This window comes from Cryptotermes secundus, unplaced genomic scaffold (assembly GCF_002891405.2).
Source record: "Cryptotermes secundus unplaced genomic scaffold, Csec_1.0 scaffold395, whole genome shotgun sequence".
Classification (NCBI taxonomy): Eukaryota; Metazoa; Arthropoda; class Insecta; order Blattodea; family Kalotermitidae; genus Cryptotermes; species Cryptotermes secundus.
Window position 1 is genome coordinate 301574 of NW_019742967.1, and position 26066 is coordinate 327639.

The window sequence follows — 26066 nt, forward strand, 5'->3', positions numbered from 1 at the left end:
CACGGTACCGATCAATGTCCCTATACCGCGTACGTACCTAATCTACAACGTGTTCCATGATCACAGCAACTGGATCTCCACAGTGCCTTATACAGACGCGTTGTCATTTGAATCGAGTTGCAAAGGTTGCAAAGAAGTAGAGTTTTGGTAAAAACATTCGACGTGTATACGTTTTAAAACCTGATTGTAAGTGATTTAGTACATAATATTAGCGAAAGTCTGAAAGTTGCTATAAATGTTTTAACACAAAATTGATCTTAGTTTTTAACTTTGTAATTTTCCAGAGAGCTTGTAATGTTTGCAATATCTCGGGTGCATGGTCGTAGCCATCTTGTTTGTTTGCATGCCGGTATTTCATGCTTTGAAATACGCATATTTGTATATGAACGACGCTTGTAAACTGCAGTATTCATATTCTTAAGGCACATGTATGCTTGTTTGTTAAGGAAATTCCTAATAACGGTCGCGACGGCGGCTGAAAAACATGAGTTTCCGAGAACAGTTTAAAGGCGACGGTCCCAATATGTCTGATCCATCCACCGCCAACTCTAGGATTTTTGTGGGCAACATACCAACCAGTGAAATGACTAAGAAAGACCTTGAAGAAAGATTCAAAAAGCACGGCCCAATTTTAGGTAAGATGGATAAGTTAAGTTAGGAAGCGATAGGATTATATCCTCATCATGATGTTAATATATTAGCAGTATCGTTAACGAATCGCTTATGGTGGTGTGTATCTTAAACCGGACCGCAATTTAAAATAAAGCGCTTTTTTTAATGTGTTAAAATTACGAGTGCTGTTTTTGAATGTGTTAAAATTACGAGTGTATATTCCAATATAGGCACTATTTCACCATTCACTGATAGCTTTGTGGCATAACACTTTCTTGAGGTTAGATGCATGGGTTACCACTTATTATTACGTACCTATACTGCCACTGTTATCCTGCAGTTTAAAAATTACTTGAGCCATGAATGGTTGCACACTAATTGCATATGATTTCCATATTTAAGATCGTTCCTGGACAATGAGCACTTATTGCCTGTCCTTATATTCATTCCACTTTTGCTTGTCACTGTATGCATTCATTGGAAGCCAGAAATAACAGAAATGCAATGGACTACACACATGACTTGTAGGATTCCTGTACTAATTGTGGAGGAATGAAAGGCAGGGTTACCCAGTATAGTAATTAATCTACATGACACTTAATGAATAATGTATCAGAAGATGTGGAAGGAAGCAGACTTTGCCTAGTTCATGACGTTTGTCTGAAGATTCTAAGGAAAATGTCAAGATCATTGATATATCTGCTAAAATTCAAAATGGGTTCCTCCTGAATACAAGTCAGAAGAAGTACAATTATTGAGTTTTGGGGCATTGTCCATCATCTTGTTTTTTAATGTCCAAATATTCAATGATTGCATTAACACATCGTCACAAACTTTAAGATATTATTTACGAGTAAGAAGTGTTTATATCCCCTGATTAATACTGGATATTAAATGAATAAAATTCTGACTGCAGTCTTTATAGCAAGGGTATATTATATGGTCTTTTGGATTGTTTTATATTCCATAGTACTTGTAGCCACAGAACCGCGAAAGTCTATATTTGTTGGGACAATTTTAGGTTGATTCTGGAGATAACGCCTTTGTTCGGTGATGTTACAGGTATTGCACTAAACCGAGGGTTTGGATTTGTTCAGTACGAGCAGGAGAATAGTGCAATGGAGGCCATCAAGCAGGAGAATGGAGCTGTATACCGAGGGAAGAAGATGGGTGGGTTTTGTATCAAAAGAAATAAATTTATTTTACACTCAGTAGAATTGCTTCAGCCTTTTGTCACCAAAAGTATATCAAAGTAATATTTAAAGAATCACTTCCTACCTTATAAAAAACACTGTACTCACTTACAGAGACCAACCAGTTAATTTTCTTGGGGAAAATAATTGAAGTTAATTGTGAGAATGCTCTGAAACACAAATACACTGCGTGGGCAGAATGTGGAGTTTTTAAATATTTAGAGAAGTTACGCATACAGTTACCGCTGCCAGAGGGGGTTAAGCTGAACTGCTTGAGCAGGTTTTAACCTTTAAACGACGGGGTCGCACAAGTTTAGTCAGCGGTATGAATGTCCCCATATGGGGTCGCACAGTCCGCGCAAGCGGACGTTATTTGAAATACATTTTTAAGGTAGAAAATAATGTCCTACTTATATAATTTTTGGCCACCATCTGCATGGAGGGTCTGTCTTCCCACCTGCGTCATCTGCCGGAATGTTGCCTTCGTGTGGAATTCTCAAAAAAATCCGGAAATGCAGAGTCCGATTTCGCACTTCACGCACTTTGTCCGTTCGATCTTTCTTTTCCCACGCGAAAAGCACACACGACACCTCAATTGCGAAGTAGAGGAAGTCGGCCAGTGATGTGGTTTGGCCTTCTATAATCGAGATATCTCCCATAAAACGGCAGGGGTTCAACCCCTGGCCGTTGATGGCGAGGTGGACCCCTTCCAGCATGTTCCGCACAAGAGCGAGACGAAATTCTCCGTGTGACAACAGGATGTAACTGTTCAGATCAAGGAGATGGAAAAATAGCTTATTTGTCCATTTCCAGGTTCGACGACAGATGCTATAACTGTTTGCCACAGTTTGCCCACAGCTCCACCTGAATAATTATTCACACTCCTCGTGCCACGCTGGTGTGGTGGTCCCCAGGTTTCTGACGAAGATGATTATTCTCCTTCGAAATAACTTTCTTATTCACTACCTTCAACATCACTCTCAGAATTGTCGGTACAGCAATCTGTACCCAGTCGTTGATAGAATATTCCACACGACACTACGCCATGTACAATCAAACTTCGACTGCACAATTCCAGGAACGAAGCTCTATTATCGCTTTGTTGATACTACAAACGCAATTGCATAAACAAAGCTAGCTTTGATCTATATAAGAACAGTAGGAACATTATACTGTAGCTGAGAGCGAAGTAAGGCACTGAGATTATTTTCACTCGTCCACATCCACATTCCGAACGAGGTACGTCACTTGTACTGAGATAAACTCGCTACACAATAAATGAGCGGTGTTGCCGAGTGTCGTCATACACCAGCTTGCATTGAAACGTATCAACAACGTATGAATCCCTTGTAGGGAAACAAAAAATTAGGAAATTTCTTCTTTGGAGTCAGTGCAAAAATTTTAACATGTTTTATACAATCTGTAAATTACAGTATCTGATTCTATATTCTTTTGAGAAAAAAACAGCGTTTATTTCGTTCGTTTATCACAGAAATTGCAGAAATAGGAGCAAATTTAGTAAGTGACTACAGTTTTTACGGATTTCTAATCGCGGGTATTTAAATTAATTCCGTACCGCTGCCCCAACCGGAATTTAAATGCCCGTAGGATAAAGGTTAATGTACCAAATATCTGCCTGTCATCTCTAGACAAGGGATGGTGACGCTTTGAAGCTTTACTGCCAGTGCCAATTTCACATAGAGAATTACTTGTCCATCACAAGTTGTGCCAGCCACACATGTGACTGTAGTGTTGCTTTTGTAGATCTGGTGAGATAGACAGTTCTGGAATTCTTGACATGCAAAATGATTGTTTCTGACACTTGACTAGTGGCTACAGATACTGATATTGTAACATTTAAGGGTGACTTATAAGAAAGACGGGGTTTGGATTGCGTGATTGGATTTATTGTACCTTATAGATTCACAAAACTCATGACTACAGGTAATACAGCGCTGTTGCTATTCTGCACACTTTTTCCAGTTCCTTGTCACGTGCACACACTGGGATTATTACTCTTCACAAGTCATTTCCTGGCACAAGATTTACCAGTCTCACTGTCACTTCAAATCACACATGAAGTCGTCTTTGCACCTCCTAATTCCTTTCATGCCACTTCCTCTTAATCATCTTCAACTGCCATCTCCAGAACTCGACCCAATTCTGTTCCTTATCAACCACTTCACTTGACCGCTGTTCTCTACTCACTCTCCTTTACTGCCAGACACTTCTTATAACTGCTTTGCACAGACCAAATAGAAAACACAGCCTGTATTGTTGACAAAGAATGCCTACCATGTCGTTGCCTAGCAATGAACATCATGTCACAAGGGTTGACTCCTGCTGGAATGTGTTTTATCAAGTAGTTGCCTAGCAAAGGCTATACACCTCACACTATTGACAAAACGACTATAATGAAACATCTAAGCACTGGTTGCAAATGAAATTTCATGTTTGCTGTTTAATGTTCTGCATGGTTTCCTGCTTAGTAATGCCAGGCAGCAGTGTGCCTCTAATTAAATTCTACCAGAGAAAGTATTTTTGAGAAAGCATAGCAAAATCAAATTGCCCCTCTCCTTAATTAGGTGTGATGTTATGAGTGGGGCAGTGAGTGGGTGTGTAGTTCTGTGCATCTTTAACCTTGGCGCCAGATGGATGTGAATGGTCATCTTCATGCCACCTGGGGGGCATTTGATAGGAGGCTGGGTGGGGCCCAAAGCGAGCCTGGACACTGCCTCTGATGGAAGTTGAACCCCAGTTCCCCTAGTCACTGTACCGACTGAGCTATCCAGCCCTCTGAAATATAATTTCATTACAGAGGTAAACCAGGCCCGGGTGTTTGGTGGAGGCCGTCGCGGTGTGGATGGTCCTGGTGGCCCTCGGAGGGGCGACTCGATGGATAAGGGAGATGGCTACAGGGAACGATCTCCTTTGGATGACAGGGGACGGGATCGCGACAGGTACAGGTACAGTTTAGTGCAGTGCCTCACGCGGGTGTCTCTTGGCAGCAGAAAGACCAGCACTGATGCAGGTACAATATGATGTGTGTTCATCATTCAGGCTGTACCAGATTATAGTGCAATGAAACTTCGCTAGTCCTGAAGCATTAGGCAGTGACACAAGCAGAGCTGCGTCTGTGGAGGTACTTTTTGTTCGCGGGAAGACGCCTTGCCAAGCCAGATTATTCCAGAGATCTTAATTGACATTTTTAAATTTCAGTCTCATCATGCCCATAGAGTTTAAAGTTGTGGTGCTCTCTGCTACTGCAGTTATTTGTTCATTTACTAATCTGTGCTAATAAACTCTATATTCATGACATAGTGTTACTGTATGTCGTCACACAGTGACTAGCATGTTTTGTTATTGAATGAACACGTAACTAGTAACAAGAAAACTGCGGGTCTGGTTTGTCATCAAGGTGCAGTATTGCAGTCAAGATCAGGACTGAACACTTCTTAGTGGTTGTCAGCGACCATCACAAGGTTTTAAGAGTCGTGTATTAATTCCACAACCTGAACCTCTGGCTCCTTATTACATAGTAATGGCCAGTGACGGTTTTGATCCATTGCCGAATTTAACCACCAACATGTCTGCCACAGTTCAAGTCAGCAGGTAAATCCATGTATGTACGGCCAGCTGATTACCATCAAAATGAAGGGGTGAATTTCTGCTCCATTATAAATGCCCTTTAAGCCCTCTGCTAGCATTGTGTGTCTGTAAATAAACTAACAAGGTTCAAATATGAATGCCACATCTTTGTACTGGTCACTTTGATGTGACTTAACAGTTTTATGAATATTTATATACAAAAGGGTGCATATTGACTTTATAATAGTTTCACTGCTGTCTCATCAGTTTTATTTCTGGCATCAGTCGTACAGCTGCAGAATAATTTAAAAAAAAATAAAAAGAGAGAGAGAGAGGTGTGGAAAAGTACAGAACTGCCGTCCATTGTTCCTGTATCCTTGCTACTGGAAGAGATGTTGCAGAATGTAAAGACCAAATATATGGCATGTAGGAAGCAATCGTATTTTACCAGTAAATTCATAAGTCATTGGTGGAAGGCTTCCAATGATCGACCGGTGTGGGAAAGTTAAAATGTTGGAAGCCTTCTGGCAGAGCATACGAAAGGGTTAGTACCTTAAGAATTACTGTGTTTTTTATTTATTTAGTCATCTGTTGTCCAGAAAGAACATAACATTTCAGAAATAAATCGAGTTATATTGTTCAAGAATACCAGATGACGGACAAAGTCGAGAAGCTCAGTAATCCTGAGGATAATACACTAGAGCTCTCAGCTTTACAAGCTGAAGACATACTGGAATTACTGGACATCTGATTAACAGCCACATGCTTCCAATTTGAAGATAAATTCTGTCAGCAAAAGGAGGGTATGACAGTGGGAACCTCTCTGTCTCCACTGGTCAGTAACATATTCATGGAGCGCTGGATACACAACCCACAGACTCTCTAAATGGCTCACATATGTTGACACTTTAATGGCTTGACCAGCAAGATTGCAGCAATTTCTTCACCATCTCAACAGCACTAGGCCTACCAGTAAATTCACGATGGAAGTTGAAGCTAATGATACCCTTCCATTCTTGGACTTTCTGGTCATGAAGCAGGTTGCAAAACTGGCCACGAAAGTATACTGGAAACTATTCATGCACGTCATTATCTGCAGTACATTGTATCAAGAACAGATGTGTGATGTTGCAGGTACGAGGGTTTCTCTGGGAAGCCTGGAGACCGGGATAGAGATCGTGATCGAGACCGTGATCGTGATCGTGATCGTGACCGTGACCGCGATCTGGACCGTGACCGTGGATTCTATGGGCGGGATGGAGGATTTAAAAAGGATGGACCATTTCCTGGAGGAGACAACTTCAGAATGAACCTCTCAGGCAGAGATGATCGAGGAGGTTTTGGGTATATAGTAGCATTTTTACATGAGTTCTTGTTGTGTGCATCTTAATCAAATTGAGATGAATCCTTGCGATTGTCAGTTATTAAAGTCTCAAACAAAATTCTGCACTTCATCATTGATGTTGATTTTGCCCTTGGGTCTTTACGCTTTGTGGATGCAGGTAATGTTGCCAACATTTCGAAGGTACGTGCTGCTTCCATCTTCAGTTGAAGTGAATAGGGTGAAGGAGTGTTCATGTGTGTGTGTCGTGGCCCATCAAACCTGCAGGAGGAAGGGTGGGGTTGGTACACAGAGCAGTATAGACAGACAGCAGAGAAATATAATCAAAATGACCCTCTTGAGGGCCAGTGAAGCTGCCAAAAAGCCATTGACTACATTACCAAACAGTCACCTGTCCAAATGCTCACCGTGCATTGCATTCCTGTGAGCCAGGCAGTGTGCAAGGCAACGGAGGGATCCCCATTGCTTGAAGGCTGGTCGCCACGGAAATCTCCACCTTTCCTATTTGCTCAGATTGGGGACTGGCCCTCATCCTTCTCTGAGTGGCCCTTCTAGAACGTGAACATGTATATACATGAACACTAACATATCCTACTCACTTTGACTCTGAAGATGGAGGCAGGATGTACCTGTGAAACATCAGCATTGACCACATTCATCTGGTGTAGAGACCCAAGAACAGACAACATCAACATCCTCGATAACCCGAAGTCAGTTCAGTTTGTGTGTTTCAACAGTGCGCCGTATAGAGCTGGCATCCCAGAGCCAAGGGGGAAAGATTATCCACCACCTGGTAATGGGGGACAGATGGACAGGACAAATGATTGTGAAATTATAGTTGTCAACAAGAATCAGAGGTAAGCACTTGGCGATCCTTACAGAGTTCACATCCTTGCTTAAACCTTTATTGGTGATGCACTCTACTGCCATAATGACACATGTACACGTCCTAGCTGCCCAAATATAATGTTCCTTCTGAATGAATATTTTTGCCATTCCAGATGGTTCAGTCAGTAGAATGACACTGCTGTATGGTGTGTGTTAATGGGAATGTGTCAGCATATTCAAATTTGTTCTTAAAATCAGGCAAAAATAATGGGCACATTACACAAAGACCTGTCTGTATGTGTATCATATTTTCTGCATACCTTGCTGAATATTTCTTAGAAGAAAATTTTTTTGAATAAATCATTTAGAAAAGAAATTTAAAATATTTTATGTCCAGTGCACTTTTTCTGTGAATCTTGTTGTTCTCAGGATAATTAAACAAAATGGATTCTTTGATTACATTGCATTAACTTTCATATTCAGCAATCATTGATCTGCCAGACACACAGAAGGAAGTGAAGTCCGTCAATCATGATGGGTAAATACACAAGGAAACAGTTGTTTTAGCAAAAGATCACAATTAAGAAAACAAAAGAATCTTGGTTGAGTTTAGATTATGTTGAAGTTAGATATATTTTACTCTTTTATTGGTGGCAATGATTGTTTGAGGTAATGAAGCCAAAACTTGCCGTTAACATGTGAGATGAACTATATGATTTTTCCTGTTTTCAGGGAATATGCTGAATATATAGAGCATCGCCTAAAACAGCTGGGACTTTCAGTGGACCTGCTCTTCCCAAATGAGGAGGTTCCAATTGGCCGAGTTCTGGCTAACATTTCCAGTCGAGGCAGTCTGTATGCGATTGTGGTTATGCCGCAGAATGAGGAACATCGTAGCCTAACACTGAACATCCTGCATGGGTTACCACAAGGTAACAAAAGGCTTAACTTGTTACATTATCGTCAGCATGTTTTATTATTATGGGCCATATTTTGCATGGCTAAGATTTTAGATTATGCCACCTAGTATTGATTACTTGCATTGACTGGAATAAAAATCATGATTCAACCCGCACATGAAGTCTGCATACACAGCGTTAAGTATCTATATGTGTGGCTTCTGTTGTCTTGAGTTTCTTCAAAATACAAAATGTTGGAAAGTGGATCTGTTTCCAGCGTTAGTTGTAAAAGAAAAGATTCCTGCTCTGTTGGGTCTGTTACAAGGAGTGAGTATCAGTCACCAGAACTTACGTTAGAAACAGATCTGGTTTCCATAGTGGTGTGTTTTTAAAAAGCACAAGATAACAGACGGTGTCCATAATAATAGTTACGGTTATTGTTGCACGCCATCATCCAAAACATGGGTGTTAAGTAACTGTTTGTTTCTGATGATTCTCTTCAAAATTATCTCATTATTCTGGAATATAATCTGCTACACAGATTAACTCATGTGAGGTTGTAATCGAAGATGATCTTACTGTTACAGTTACACATCACATTTTTTTGGCTTCATTCTAAATTTTTAATTCCCATCCATTGTATGGGTATTCAGTCACGCCCTGGCTAATGTAAGTTTACAAGTTTTTTTTTTTTTTTTTTTNCCCGTCGGAGGTTATGGAATTTTTAAGGGCGGAAGAATTCAGGGAACAAGTCCTCCGGGAGGGAGTTTAAGCCGTGTGTCCCGTGTCATAGATTTACAGCACGTAAAAGAACCTCATGTCTCTAGGAGACCTCTGAGCTATATTACAGGCCCTTTCCCGCCCAAGTAGTCTCCAATGCCTCTGGTGGTTGGGGGAAGCATCAAGGTACCGAGGGCCGACTTCGTTGTCTCTACGGGGGCTGATGGCACGCACCATTACTGGTAGGGTATGGCGACAATAGAAATTAAAGGGGAATGCACAATGGACCAATAACTGGTCTAAGTGCATGGGGAAACCCACCCCCTCTCATAATACGAATACGAACACTGGTTCGAACATGACTTCAAAATGAAATCCCCAGAATTTCATAGATTTCTCAAGTCCTTTTCATGTTTCTGTCATGCTCTGATTTTCTTATTTCACAGATAAAAGTGGCAAAGCTTAAAATGCGTTGTGGTTGGTAAGAAAATGACCAAAGTTTAAAATGAAAACCTATTTCCTTGGTTTGTTGAATTTCAGAAGGAAATAGCAAAAATTTGTGGTCATCGGAGGTGACCCAGTGGTTTCATGAACACTTTCTGAGTATAACTTCTCCGAAGCTAGTGTGAACTACTTTGTGTTTCTATCATAATGTTTGAATGTAATGACTCAACATCCATGCTGTGATAGCTGAAATGTAAGGATGAAAGTGTGTAAAACTATTTTTCTACATGCAATTTTGTATGGGTGTGGTACTTGGTCCTTAGCACTGAGAAGAGAAGAGAAAGAGAGAGAGAGCGTTCTGAGGAGAATATTGGAATTTAAGAGAAAACAAGTAACGAGGATGAATAAAATTGCATAATGAGGAGCTTCATGATTTATACTTTTGGGGAACTTCTTGACCAGCAAGTGACTCTTACTTCCCCAGGAACTGCTCTTCGTAGTTAGTTAGTTAGCTAACTGGCTAGTTAATTGTGAACCTTGATGTTCCTACCATCATACGGCACCTCTTTAAACTTTCTCATTTATTGCCTTCAGAAATTTGGATGTGAAATTTCCCTGTCATTTGTAACCTGCTATTCCTTTTTGTGACCAATTGGTTAAATTTTACAGCTGTCACAAACAAATCAGAGTACCGATGTATTTATTATCCACTGACCTTTCTGCTTGAATGACTTGTCTTACTGCACTGCCTGTCGACACAGCTTAGGTCAGTTGCCCACTGAAAGAAGGAAATAAAAAAAAAAAGTAAAGGTATCCCTGTAACAGGCCGTGGAGACCCATAGGGTTGTGAGACATCGAGGCTCCCACATTTCCTAGACAGTCGGCTCACAGATGATGGTAGGGTTGTCAGGCTTACATGCCGGCCACCCTTTACCCCCAAGAATGTTCTGAGAATATTCCTGGTCCTCATTTCGAGGCTGAGTCAGTCCCAGGGCCATAGTGCGGCTTGAAGGATTAGGGAAATTGAAAAAATCCACCTTCTCAGTATTTGATCCCGTGACCTTCCAGCATCTAGCATAGTGCCTCAACAAACTATGCTACCATGTGCCTGAAAGAAGGAAATAGGTAAAGGAAAAGTAAAAGTATTTTAGAAATAAAAACCAAACAGTAATATTGATCCTCCAGCATGTTCTTCGAATCAACTTGATCTACCATCGTTAGGAACATAAGACAGGTGGTGTGTGATAACAGATGTGAAGGACAAGATTTTGGACCTAAAAGAGAGGAGGTAACAGAAGGGCATAAAAAAATTGCAGATGTTATTAGAATGTTCAGAAGAGGGAATATGAGATGTGTAGGGCATGTAGTACTCATGGTCAAGATAAGAAATGCGTGTGAAATTTTAATTGGAAATCCTGAAAGGGAGAGGCCATTTGGAAGATGTGGGAATAGCTGGAAAGATAATATTAAATTTGATCTGATAGAAATAGGGTGTGAGGATGTGGAGTAGATACATGTGGCTCAGGATAAGCGCCAGTGGCAGATTCTCGTGGATGAAGTGGGGAATTTCTTGATCAGCTCAGTAACTCTGCTCTGGTCATGTGTGTGGCAATGTCCATATGTCCACAGTGACGGACTTCACATTTCATGGATATACTTGCTTTTGAAGAATGTTTCATGCGTTTGGTACTTGTCCGAACATTATTCAGATTGCTCATTTTGTGTTGTTGGCGCACACTATTTAAGTGCTGTATTTGGTTCGCCAAATTTTGACATTCTGTGATGCGTTTGAATCCATTTTAAAGTTTGTTTCATGCAAATGATGTCTAATTGGAGCCTGTTATTTAATCTGCTCATTTCAGGTGTAGTGTGTGTATGCTTTTGAACTTCTGTATAGTGACATGTGTATTTGTTCACCAAATTTTGACAATTTTATCGTTCAGTTGGATCTGTCTGTTATTTCCTACACATCACACTTTTATTTTCATCTACTTGCGTAGTACTCAAAAATATTTTATGTGTTTATTATTTAATTGCGGTTCCGTATTCAGCATTCTTATTTATGGAAGTTCATTTGTGTGTTTTTAAATGTCTCGTGTTTACAAGTTTTGACGGTTTGAAGTACGTTTGCTCTTTACGTTCATCTATGCTGACGGGCTCTTTTGCATTGCGTACATAATGTTGATATTTTGTGTGTTTATTACCTAGCCGCATTTTGGTATTCGAGCCACTCATTTCTGTCCTCATATTCATGCGTTCTAAAATGCTTCGTGTTTATTCGCCAGTGCTGACAATTTGTGGATTGTTCAACTCTACCCATTTTAACATGGCAACAGACTGCATTTCACGTATATACACGGTGTCGAAGGAATGTTTATGCTTTTCTTAACCAACGGTTTGGTATTTGACATGTCTGGTAGTGCTTTTTAAGATGTCGCATGTTTATTCATGAAATTTCACTGCGTTGATGTGCATTTAACACCGTTCCTCATGTCCAGCGTGACAGGCTCATTTTACATCGTGTGCGCAATATTAAGAAAGTTTTTTTGCATTTTCTGGTGTACTGTATTTGAAAGTTTGTATCTTGCAAATTGCGTGCTTTAGACTACTGTATTTGTGTGTGCCAAAATTTGACTGTTTCAGTGGTTGGTCCTTTTGTTCTGGTAGTAATGGACCCTATTTGATATTTCATGCTTGTCGTAAGGGATTTTCATGCGTATGTTAATGATCTTTTGTGCTTTATCAGAAGCGTGTATATCTCGCACTTTTATTTGTCGTGCAACACCACGTTTATATGTTCGTGAAGTATCGTGTATTAGGGGATACTGTTCAGCTTGTGATAATGGGCTCCATTTTATATTGCATACGTGGAGTTTTATAGTACATCGTTATGGCCGAGGAATGTTCGTTTCTGACCGTTTACGTGTCTTAAAATTTGACATAGTTAATCGTCAAAATTTGACAGTTTCTCATCTGTTGGGCCCCATCCTGGTTCTCATGGGGAAGGCATTTTCATTTTATATGTACGGTAAGTTTTATGTGTACATTAACCTGGTGCTAGTATATTCATGGTACTACTGAAACTAGACATCTACCAAGCATCAAGCATCACTTGGACTCTTATACAGACTATTTCATGATTGATTGATCATATTGTTTTGAAATACTGATTGAAATGAGAATGAATTGCTTCACCAGATCTTAGGGATTGTTACAATTTATTTTGGATAAGGTACATTCAGCATTCAGAGGTAAATGAAATGTATGTTAAAATGTGCCACAGTTGATCACCTCTCTGTAAGTATGGGTTGTGAATTACTATTAAAAGAAATACTGGTTTTTGTACATGTCGCATCGTAATAGCATCATGTTGCATGTATGAGAAAGCTGGAATTTGCTGTTACTGGTGAGTAAGATGAATGTAAGCTGTCAATGCAAACGTAATTCCAGTTCAACAGTTAACCTGTTGCTATTGTCGATGAGATTTTTGCATGGAGTGGAGTAGACTAGAGTCACACAGTATGAGATCAGTGTCGTGTAGCGCGGTTATGGTTTTCCACCCGCAGAACATCGAAACATGCCATTGGATGATGCAATTCCACTCATCATGCGCAACTTTGAGGCATTCATGCGTGGAGAGAAGATGCCGGCTGCGATACCGACCCCAATCTCTGTTGTGTCAAGCAGTGTCCCATTGTCCGAGCGTCATCCTGAAGCCATCCAGGTTAGGGCTGATCTTATTCACTTGGCCGCACAAATGTACAGTGAATATGTGATAATGTGTCCTGCAGGTAAACAAGATATTTTTAAATATTTTCCTGGTTGATGATCAAGAAGTCCTATGCAGTGTATCTTAAGTCGCGACAGTTTGAATTACGTTTGTTGATATCGTTAGTTGATTGGATGGAGAGAGTTCAAGATTGTACATATTAAATGTATACAGGGCTTCCATAAAGAATGTGGTATTTACATGTATATTTAATGCAGGAAGTAAGAACAACGTAATGGATTGTGACTTACAAATAACAGTTGTTTTATAGTGTGAGCTGGGTTGTGACGTCACAGGCACATAATAATTATCAGCGTGACCACCTGGTGTCACAACCCAAACGATCAAAATCATGATAATACCATCTCAGAATTATTGCTTCATTTATTTTGCATGTATTTGAATATGACATCCATATCTATGCCTGCATATGGCCAGTTGCCATGTCTGCGTCATTCAGATTGTAGTCTTCAGGGCTGTGATACTGTGCAGTGTTTAGGTGGAACCTGCTCCCACTCTTTTCGAAGTAGAAGGCTGTGGTGATGAGATTGAAATTTGCTCCTAGAGACTGGTACCTGTTTACCATTCTACATTTTGTTACCTCCCAGGAGATCTTAAGCTTAGTAATCATCACTGCGACGTGCTCAGATACGAGATACAGTTTTTTTATTGCTAGTGGGGTGGGATTAAGTCCCTTGTACTGCGGCCACTTCTGGCCTATTGTACCAGCCCCAGATGATAGGTGAGGGTGATTGTGGAGCAAATGGTGGAATGAAGATTATCCACCACAAATCCCACTTGACCAGACCCGGGATTGAACCCGGGCCGCCGCGATGGGAAGCCAGCGACTAACCGCTTGAGTTATGGCGCGGGATGAGATACAGTTACCTGGCATCAAATGATCTGTACCTCCATGCAACTAGCAAATATTTAAAAGAAAATTAATCATTTTCTTAAGTCGCTTCAGGAACAGAGGCATGATGTGCACATGTTCACATACCTCCCAGTAGTTTCCCCAGCTGCCACTGGCAGCACTGTCCATCATCCCCTCTTCATGCAGGTGTCATTTCAGCCATACTATTGCGTGATTTCTGTAGAGGTTGCTTGAATTTGTGGTCACGTTTCAGTATATCTGAAATCTTTCGTCCATAAGAAGACTCACATGCAAGAGCTGGAGTGAAATTGTGGTGTTTTGATGTCAAAGCAGAAAAATGGAAATATTGGAAGACTGAAAAATGGTGAAAATCATGTGAGAGTTGGGTTGTATAAAAGTTTTCCTCATACATCAGGCAGATTCATGTAACCGTCACATCCCATTCCTGATATATGCCTGATAATGGGCAGTTTGCTGTATCTCTCTCGTGTTCACAGTATCAGTTGTGGGGGCTGGAAGCTAAGTTAGGCAGTAATGCCTCTTGATGGCCTGATGTGTGGAACATGAAAGGGTTACTCCTAAGGTGAATTTGTGGTGTGTGGTTATAAGCAAGCAAGTGATGGTTCCATTTTCTTATATATGTAGAAGATTCTTTATGTCCATGTTCAGACATGATCATATGCAGTTCTTATAGTGTAAAATTTATATTGACCACGTTTTCGTTGAGCATTGGTTATTGGAAATACATATTTATAAAGTATCACAATAAATAAGCAATTTCATAATTTGGGACCAGTTTATTTTAACACATTCTCATCCATATCAGAGTTTGATCATTTACGAATGCATTATCCAGACTGATATGTCCATCGTCCAACGTCGGGTAGAAACATTCTGTGATATTTCCCTCTCAGAACGCACTTTGAGCATGTAGTTCTTTCCTCTGCCAGCAGGTGGTGCGCGTAGCAGCATTTTATGATTCACATGCTAAACTATGATCGGGTCAGCGTGTGAGCCAGCAGTAGATTTGCTGAGAGTGAAAGTCTTTGAGAAAAATGCAATCCATGAGCAGGTGCTATCAGTAATCCAGTAATAAAGTATATATTTACTTCTTCGCTTAAATTTTTATTCCATTGAATTATGGTGCGCCGAATATGTTGCGAGTTCTGACACAATTTGCGGTTGGTGTATGAACATGCTTCAATTTTAGTGGGATTATATTTTAAAATGCTGCTTCCAAGATGAGGTATGTTTTATTTATCTTTACAGGATTTAATACATTGTAAAACTGGACTACAGTGAACAGAAACGTCGTGTAGACTGCGTAGTATAATACTGTAACATTACTGTGCAGCTTTATATTTTGTAGCACATCATCATCATCATCAGTAATCTGTCAAGACGACAGGTCCACAGTCTCTTCCAAAACAAGTCCTCCACTTAATGCGATCTAGAGCATTCTCCTTCAAATGACAATATCCCCTTCTGTCCCCAAGGTCATCCAGCATCTTCTTACGTCTTCTTCCTCGTCTTCTTGTCACTTCTATCCTCCCCTCTATCTTTCCTTCGATAACTTCTTTTAGAAGGCAGTTTTATTGGCAACTAAATCCACGTGTCGCATTTGTCATGTCTTTTCAGTTTACGTGTCACAACTCGAGAAATGCTAAACAGAGTTTTATTAAATTTGGTATGGGGAAGTGTTAGCAGAATCTTTTTCGTCACATTTCTATTTTGGTTAAAATCAGGAAACAGTAATGGACATTTTACGTAAAAATGTACGTGGATCTTGAACGTAACTCGCAAAAGAACTGTTGGAACCAAATGTGGCTTCAGGATGAAAGTGAGTGAACATAGTAGAATCGTTATGTTATGCGTACATCTCTTTACATGTTTTATCTCTCCATGCACAGTCATGTGCCCCGTGGGGCACACGTGGTAGCGTAGTTGGTTGAGGCACTATGCTACAAGCCAGAAGGTCATAAGTTCAATTCCTGCTGAGGTCATTGAATATTTCAATTGACCTAATCCTTCCAGCTGCCCTATGGCCCTGGAGTCGACTCAGCCACTAACAGAAATGAGGACCTAGTATCTTCCTGGGGCTAAAGGGTGGCCAGTGCATAAAGCTGACAGCCTTACTGCCATCAGTGAGCCGATTTTGTAGAAAATGTGGGGGAGCCTTAATGTCAGCCTGTTACAGGGACAACTTTACCTTCATGCCCTCCACAACCACTAAGCAGATTTTGATCATTAGTAAGTCTATATCTGTTTCTGCCAAATGAGGGGCATTGACTCTTCATGCAGTTGAAGGAGAGATCAAGATGGGAACGTGAAAACATTTTGAGAGCGAAAGCAAGAGTTTGTTTTCTCTATGATCACATTTTATGATGCTTGCTAATTTTTCGCAGTGCACTACAATCTGCTGCTTATCCCTTTTTGAACGTTGATTCATTCGTGAACTGGCAACCATTAGATTTTGATGAATCTGATAGTTTTCATGCCTTAATGCAAAGCAAAACCCACTCTCCTGAAAATTTTTAAGTTTGAAGCTGAAAAATCAGTGTTGGAATAGAGGGCCCCTTCCCCCAGTTCAGTCTAAAAAATTCAGGATTTCTGCATGCCTAGTGTTAACCCCTTTGTGCTAACTTATTGAAATGTTCTAAAGTTAAGAAGTGCCCCGCCTGATCTAAGGCAAGAAAATGTACCAAAATCTCATTTAAAATGTAAACACAAAGAAATATAGCTTGGCAGATATTACTGTGCATTAGTGTCTACTGGGGAAGGGGTTGAGAGGTAACATTATTCTTGTATTAGCTAGTTGCATTTGCTTTATTTTCTCTGGTAAATACAGTTGTGATTGTATAAGGTGCCTGTCCTTTGGCCATGTGCAGAATACGGCCACTGTGGAACTTTCAGAAATCCTGTGAAAATTCTCACAGACAAATCTAACACCACATCAAGCTGACATGGGGGGGGGCATGCATGTTGCTAGAAGAAATTCATCATGAAGTGTCTTCGGTGATAAATGAAATTTGAATTAATGGATCTGCCCTTTGACTTGGAACTGGAAGATCCAAAGAGCATTTAGGGCATACGGCTGTGGAACAAATGCCCCAACATGTCATCTCCATGTTGTTTCATTTAGAATTTTTGTAAAATTTCTTTAATTCCAAATGTATTCTTCATAAGCTATGGGATGACACTGTAACTTTATGAAAGAGTGTTGACACAACTTTGAGGTTTGGCTATAGGCGGGGTATGGATCGGATATTGGATTTATTGACCACTTGTATACACCACTTGAAACTACACATTTCAGACCACTGACATGCACAGAGACTAGTCTCCTCAGTCTCTTACACTCTCCACTAGCTGTTTCCTGGCAACTGATTTTAACACAGGAACTACAACAGTCTCTGAATTACACACTCCCAAATATCACTGTACTACAACACACATGAAATCTTCCCTTCACAACTGCACTGTCAGTTCTCAACTAACTTGTTGCCATCTCCTCGGTTATCTTCAACTGTCGTCTCAAGAGACTGTCTCAGTTATTATTCCCAGCTGGCCTGGGATCCTCGTTATATAGCCATGGGGTTGACCGTTTCCATTGTTATAGCCCAACAATATCTTGATTGTTGCTTGCTTGTTCATTGCCGCAGGAACGTGTTTATGGAGCCGTTGCCTAGCAGTGGACGTCTACTCTGGCTCCACTATTCCGGCTTTCAAGCGTCATGTCACATTATTAAGGTTAGCTGGAGTATCTCGATTGTTATACTTAGCAGAGAGTGCCCTGGGTGACTGGCGGGTCAGGATTTAGTTCCTGGCAGGGGCAGAGATGTGTGATTCTCTTTGCTGTAGTGTCAGGCTGAGCTCTGTGGCCCACTTAGACTCCTCTCTGATGGGTACCTGGGGTTGTATCACCAAGGATAAAGCAACCAGTGCTGAAGGGAGAGCTGTTGCCTCCACAAGAAGGTCAGGGCTCATAGTGGGCTGTCAGGGCAATCCGTTATCTGATATTATTAAAAATCCGTGAATACATTGTCACGTGTCGGGAGTTCCATGACTAATAACAGGTTCTGGATTGCATGATTGGACTTATTGGCACTTTACAATTGCAATCAATCGTAACAGCTCACAATTCTACGAGTGTCTTCTCTTCTTTGTGACTGACTTGGTTCTGATTTACTAGTCAGGCACTTCTTCAGCTTCTGTTGTCCGCTGCTTAACACGCAGATACTGAACTCTGAGATCTCTTTTAAGAATGATGAATGTCGAATCATGACTGTCTTGTGAATCCCGAATGAAGAATGCCAAGTGACAACTCACTCACGAATGAACTCTGCTGAGTCATCTCACATGTCCTCCCTTTATAACCTTGGGAGAACAGAATATTAGTGACCACAAGTAACAGTTCCTCTATCAATGCGTGCCTATTTGTTGCCATGGAAACGTGTTTTAGCAATCTGTTGTCCAGCAATGGACATCTCTGCAGTGCTTCTCTGACGGCACACTTTTGGGATTTATATGTCATGTCACAATATTCTGTGAAATGAATAACTGATGTAGGTAGCAGCAAAGAGATTGTTCTCCGTAGCAACATCCTTCTTGAGAAGCTGTCAGCCGCTCAGGCTAGTAAAGAAGATGATAGTTCCCACAGCCACGACTGTGAGAACTTCCGATCTCAGTTGGCAAATGAATGCAATTGTTTTCAGCAAAAGGTACGTTTTTATGAGAAAATAATTGAAGTTATCACAAGAGAACAAAGTGATGTTATAATCACATTGAAACCAAATTAAATTAGGCTATTCATATTGCTGGAATTCCCAGTATAATTGCTGTAATTTGCAGCCAAAGTGCTGGAAATTGAAAGGTTTTCCTAATGGCCACCTCAGTTATGTTATACATGCGGTTGAATTTAAATTCACTGTGTCATATCGACTGCCCAGGTGTTGCTGAACCTGCTGGCTGATAATCGGCAACTGACAGTGCTGCAGTATGATCGTGTGATCCGTTACCTGCAGGACAAGCGCGAGATGCAACTCCAACTTGAGCTTGGTGATGCCAAAGACTTGCCCCCTATTAAATCTACAGGTATGGTCATAGTGGTCTGTAAAGTTGGTAGTAGTATTTACTTGTGTTGGTATAGCAACTAGACTGTGGGCTCTTGGGTCCACCCGTCTTCCTTCTGGGTGGGTATGGTGGGGGTGCTGTCCCTGGGTATAGGAGAACCTGATTACTCACGTCTGGGTTAAGAATGTCTCGTTATATGTCCTTTCACCCATGTGTGCTTAATTAAGCACAGAGACAACTTTACCTTTGTTTAACTTCTGCTTCATGCCATGTGTTGTAATTGCTGTTCTCATTTTAAAGTATATTGTTGCGCAAGAAAATGGCTTGTTGCAAGGTTGGTTTATTCCTTCGACCCTGGGTTTTGCTCAGAAGTTTCGCTGTTGTTCCAGATCCAGCCAATAAGCAACAGGTTGACCTACAGCACCGCATTCTGAACATCCTGAACAACACATCAGGAGTGAGTGGACCAGCTGTTGCGCCCATTCCAATTGCAGTTCCCGCGCCCGTGGCACCAGTACCTGCACCAGTTGCACCTGTAAGTGGCCCTTGGGCTGTCGGTTCTCAAGGCGGTACCGCTGGGACAGGCCCCACGCCACTGCTCAATGATCCTACGGTACAGAAAGCACTGGACAGCCTCATTCAAGGGGATCTGCTTCGCAAGATTTCATCAACATCCACCCCTGCAACAACTACTGCCTCTTCCTCCCTTGGTACACCACCATCACAGCCGCTCTTTGGCGCTTTCGCTGGCACAGGCCGTAGGTTCTAGGATCAGGAGTTGAGAAGTTCAAAACTGAGTCGTGGACAGGTAATTTTAATATCAAGTGCAATGCAACAACAACGGCTGGTAAAATTGCGTATTCGTTGGATCGATTCGTATCAAAACACTTGCATTGCTGTTTCCAGTGTAATATTTAGGTGCACGTACACTTCACTGGAGGAGCTGAAAGAAAGACAAAATTGTAATTTTTACGGGTTTCAAATTGTATTGCACATTTTGCACTCCTTTGGGGTATTTGACATTGGTGGAGACTGCGCATTCTTGAATGTCAGGTTTTCAAGTTCAAAGATGAAGCAAGGACAGGTAATTTGAATGTACAGTGTAATATGATAATATCTGGGAAATGGAATTAATTATTTGTTGGATGTGTTTATAGGAGAATACAGTGAAATCCCTGTTTATTTAATGTCTAGGGGAGTGGCTTTTTCTACACTGTATCAGGGTCCTTTATTGAATGCTTGTGACAGAGAATTATGACAAAAAAACTGTTGGCAGTTTCCATAAGACTTACTGTATATAATTATGCTAAAATTATTTCTTTATATGAATAATTAAATGAATTGTAGGTAAATGTAAGTACACAGGCAGTAATGCCACTTTAGTTTCTTATGTAAATGGCGGCACATGAAGTAAACACTGAAGGAACCAGAGCCACTTTGACACTACAAGATATGTAGATTCAGTGCTTGTTCAGCATATAACATCAATCATCACAGATCATCGTGTAGCAATAATCCCTGATGAAACGTGAATGTGGATTTTTTTTACAGCAGTAAATACAATAATAAATTGAGGAAAGCATTCTGGAATATTGCAGATTTCTTACACCTAAATGAGTTATTTGATAAACAGATTCACTAAATGTGGTTAGGTAGTTCATTGTTTATACTGAGTTTTGGCTGTGACCCCCAAAAAATATTCACTAAATACTAAATTGGGATTTCACTGTACTAGAATTGTCATTTTCATTGTCATATCTAAACAAATATGCTGTCAAGCAGAGCAACTCTAGTAGAGACTGTATTTATTTGTGACATGTTTCAAATTACTTGTCGAATTCTGCACGTGAGGCTCTTTAAGGAAGTTGGGATAGATTTTACATCATTCAGTATTGCAGTATTAAATTCTGTATAAAAAGATTCTCTTAGATGATTACAAAATTAGAAACGGCTTGGATAATATTAGAGACACAAATAATTTGTATTTGATACTGACATGAGCCAAGATATGTCAGTCTAGTGACTAGGTTATTAGCCGTATGACTCTGGTTCAGTCTCCAGGAGAGGAGACCACACCCACACTGGCCCTGGGGCCCTGCATCGGGTGTTAGGGGCCTCTATCTCCCGGGGTGAAACTGACCACTTACATCAGACTGATGCTGAGGTTAGGAATGTATGAGGCTTTATATCCATTCCTCTTTATGGCTTACTTCACTGATTTTTGTTTACAGGCTGCTTATTCTATTTATTTCTAATTTGAGTGCCCTTATATTATTTCTGATATAATTTTGTACTTTTACAGTCTTGGGAGAGTTTTTAATGTGGGGGGGAGGGTTATGGTAATTTTTGGATTGTGTTTCAGATTTTATTACCCCAATTTTCTGTGTCTGACATGTGACTGCAGTTGTAATGCACTGTATAAGATCGAAGCTTTCGTAGCAAGTAAACTCTCTCTCGTCTTCTCAATCAGCTGTGTCTGTGTGAAATGAATGTGCACTTCCCTCTTGATGCTGTTGACTGACAGAAATAACTTAATTGTAGGCATGGGCACTGACAGGAAGGGCAAACCAGCCATCTCTTCTCTCCCCTTGGTGTTTTTAGTGGTGGGGGGTGAAAACGAAGACAATATGCGGAATATTCCAAAAATTAAAATGGTCCTTAAATGCAGCACCGCCTGTGTTTCAATGTAAGAAGAGAAATGGGAGTGATCATTATCCTTAAACAGCGTGAACACATGTTTGTAAACTCCCCTCCAGACGAGTCCTGGCAGTGCCCATGATTTTAGGGCACTGGTTACTTTCTGTCGCTGATCTGTGCCTCTGCCATGTAAAGACCCTTTTCGTTGTATACATCAACCCTTTCAGTGTTGCAAACAAAATACATTTACCTGCCCTGAAAAATTTTATTTTGATGTTTAATAGTGTCTTTGAAAACAGACTCTCTTGCCAACCTAGTACCGTGTTTAAGTGGTTAGCACTGTTACTCTGTACTCACAGAGGTTCCTGTGTTCGCATCTTGGCCTGCAGATCAGCTGTCCTGACCGAGGTTTTTGGTGTCTTTCTTCAGTCACTCCAGGCAGATACTGGAATAATAGTATGGGGAGTTGTGATTATTTCCTTGTATTTCATGTATGACGATGTGTTTCTTTTCAAGGGTGCAGAATGTTTAAATATCCTGGAAAGAGTTTCAGTTAAATGGCTTTTAATTTTACTACTATGAATTCCATCTGTTCAACAAGTGACAACCCTCTACATTGAGGCCACAGAAGGAAGTCCCATGGGTCCGTGCTCTCCACATTTCTCTTGAGCAGGTCCACCCAGACATGTGGCCATTCTCTTATAACCTTTGCCACTGACAACTGCTTTGGACTGGTTGACATAGGCCTGAGATGGCTAAAGGAAGAAGCTTCAAGCACCACTGTCTGTGGGACTTTCCTTCTGTATCCTCAGTGCAGATAGAATTTATATGTTTTCGAACTCAGTCTGTCATCGGGCTAGAATATGGTTTGCTCTATGTTGAAATGACCTTCACAATTTCTGTTGAAATGTGTGATGCACTACAATGTTTACTTTGAACGGATTTTGTTTAACATTTTCACTGCTGCATTATTAAATTCTGTCATTGCTGTCTCATTGCTCAGTCATTTACAGCTATTTCATGTTCACTACCTGAGATATTAATTTGATTCTTTACCACTGTCCCCAAAACTGGCATCGTTATCTGTTTCCGGAACCATCTTCACAGAGAAGAACTGCATATGGTTCATGGGTGGTATGATAACAGGGAGCATGTGATAAAAACAGATTGTAGATACGAATACTTAGTTTTGAGTTAAACTGTTACCAGAGTAGGAACTAACGTAATTCAGATTATTCCCAGAAGATGGCAGAAGTATGCGGATAAGCAGATGAAATCCACTCATCAAGACTGCAAAATTTGAATTGTATATTTGACTGTAACAGGACAGCCATGTGAACAGAATCAGGTACACTCGATCGCTGCTGCAAAGACATTAAGCGGAGCTTTGATATTTATTTTCTGGGCATTGGGCTCATTGAACAGAGAGCCTCATTAAGTGTCCACAGGTTATACTATGCATAAAATATCTTTGAGGGTGCATTATCATCAGATAGTGATAAAGATCATTATATCATTAAAAAGCTATCAAATTCTACTTTCAATGCATGGTTGGTTCCAAAATATTCATATCAGAGATACCAGTGAATGCACTGGATTTCCCTTCTGTAAAATTCCCTGCTTGAGGTATGATGTACTTTCAGAGATGGTTCAGACAAATCCTGTTTATTTTATTTCTGAAAGCTAATGTCCCAGGCAACGCGATGAGATGCACCATGTATACTGAGGAGTTAGTAGCTGACATGATCGTGCATCCTAGCCCACGCTGGTAACAGTAGTGAGTTTTCAGTGGTTGGTTATGGTTTGATATTTCAGTGGATTCTGATACACCATGAATGACTGGTTACAGACCATATTAATCGTTTAATATGCCATTTAAATCCTCTTAAGTAGCTGCACAACTGGTGTCTTCTCAAGGAGGGCTCAGCTCCATGAGTGACGAGTGATGACAATTTAAGAATGTGATGCTTATTTAGCAGGATGTGCTGACAAGGTCCCTGAAGCACATCAGTGTGTTGCTTGGTTACCCATCTGCGGGACCAAACATTGAAGTCAAATTTCATGGTGTTCCCGAGTACTTTGAAGTAAATGTTCGGGGTAGTGCCATAAAACAGCCTGCAACTGCCTCTTCCTCTGTTCTTTCCTGTTTGTGCTCCACAGCCTTCCTGCAATTTGACGTATAACCTACACAGTTGTTTAATGAGTGTTGAGTTAGCGGATTTGGTTGGCTTGTGCATTGTAGTTTTTGCTGCTTTCAGTTGGATAATGAGCAGCTTCGTAATGCATACTCTTACTGAATGTTATTAGGATATTCAGACGAGAGAATGACTTCAAATGAGGATCCGTAAATCAGCTGTTTGTTCTGTGACCCTTCACTGCATCTTGCACAAAGAATGTTAATTAAATTAGGGATGTGTATAGATATTACAAAATGTTGTCTCTGACAGTTACGAGCCCAACCGTGTTCTAACTTGTCAGTTGTAAATTAGGACCAGTTATGAATGTTTACAATTGTGACAATCTGAAGATCAAAATTTTACATTCTGTAACATCTATTTCCTATTTTGTTGATGTACCCAGAATTTTTGTACCCTAAAACTGGAAATTAATCCTTTCATGGTTAATTATTTATTGCAAAGTAAATTTGAGCATAATTACATTGTACAGTATGTGCCATTTAAAATGTATCCTAAACTACTCGACAACAGTATATGCAAGCTTACAGACGACAGCCATACTTCCTTGTCAGGGCACTCATTGCTGTTCCTTCATAAACAATAGAAAATGGTTTTAATGCAAAGTAATATTCACGACTTAACACACATTATGCTTGTGAATGGCCCCATGCTTGACTGGAGACAGCAGCAGCCTAGCAACCAGGGAGACACTGATCGGACTGCCACAAGGAAAGCTGTGGGTGGGGGGAGCAGCTTCTGGTTTCATTGTTGTGTGGGTTGCTTTTCTAAAATGCTGTATAAACACAGACACACACAGAGTGATATCCCTTTTGACACTGTCACTCCCATATCTGAGTTCAGGCATGCACTGGTGGTCGTTCATACTGCCATATCGAACTGAAGTCTGATTAAAGTATCCTGTGACAAGACAAAGTATCTCTCAGCACACTTTGATCATGTATAGTAAGTAAGTGCCGTGATATACAGCATGTATGGGGGATAGGATGTGGTTTTGTGTAAGAAAAACTCTTACAGAAACGCAATAAAATGTTAAAACAACAAGTTTTGGCTTCACTTCTTGCATGGGAATCTCCATAGGCTACGTAACAGATTGATCACTGAAAGTTCTTGAATATGTGTACTGTAACACGATCACAATGATGTAAGTTCTGTAGATGCCCACAGATGAGTGGGCAGTTTCGTTTTGTCCTGTCTATTCTGTTAGTATTAATAATGGTTTGATAGAGATGTGTAAGGGGTTGGGATGAGTACTTTTCTAAACATTTACCATTTACAATAGTATTCATTTGGTGTAAGTTTTTTTGTGCTTGTTTCTATGCCATTTGTATGAGTCTTGAGTCACTGCATTTGAATAATCATGCAAATGGATAATTATCTCTGAAACCAAAAATAAGTAGACAACTGTAGAGACTGTTCGCAAGTTTTACTGACTTCATCGAAGAGTGGCTGACAGTAGTTAGTACTTATACTGGTTCTTGAGAAGGGTGAAGTAGGCATACATAGTATTCATCATCTGAAACATAATGTTCATATTGTCATTAAGCAAACAAAGCAAATAAAGATATGTTTTGGCAGAATTTGGTATTTGTGTAATAAAACATCACAGGCATATGCATAATGACACAGCAAAATTTTCAGATATGTTATGCAATAGATGGAGACTGTTCGATGCGAAGAGGATGTCAGACGGATTTGCAGTATGAATGTTACATGGAACTTTTGTGGAACATGGAAATACAGAAATATACATAATACATTGCTTATTACACTCATAACAGGTTTTTTTTCTTGGAATCCGTCAAGCCTTTAGCATTGTCACTGCACACAGGTGTATCAGAATATCATCGAAGAATATGATGGTGATGGTAAGAAAGTGACACAATGATACA

At 40.4% G+C, this 26066-nt stretch overlaps 2 protein-coding genes across 3 annotated transcripts in view; one reads left to right on the top strand and one right to left on the bottom strand.

The window, feature by feature from the left end:
• LOC111873495 (nuclear receptor coactivator 5) lies at positions 1-22974 on the top strand. Of its 2 annotated transcripts, none has more exons than XM_023868255.2 (10): positions 1-186; positions 447-635; positions 1675-1782; positions 4624-4771; positions 6528-6737; positions 7473-7592; positions 8296-8495; positions 13193-13350; positions 19219-19363; positions 19732-22974. In XM_023868255.2, the coding sequence occupies exons 2-10, from the start codon at positions 485-487 to the stop codon at positions 20109-20111; spliced, it is 1620 nt and encodes a 539-aa protein (XP_023724023.1). In that variant the 5' UTR covers positions 1-186; positions 447-484; the 3' UTR covers positions 20112-22974. The 2 variants fall into 2 exon arrangements, with proteins under 2 accessions (XP_023724023.1, XP_023724024.1); XM_023868256.2 differs by having other exon boundaries at positions 4-186; positions 4624-4765.
• LOC111873496 (odorant receptor 85b) overlaps positions 22484-26066 on the bottom strand; it is a 9012-nt gene continuing 5429 nt past the window's right edge. Inside the window, exon 5 of the mRNA XM_023868257.2 lies at positions 22484-25690. Within this exon, the coding sequence (XP_023724025.2) occupies positions 25634-25690 (57 nt within the window). The 3' untranslated portion in view covers positions 22484-25633. The remainder of the gene's footprint in view (positions 25691-26066) is intronic.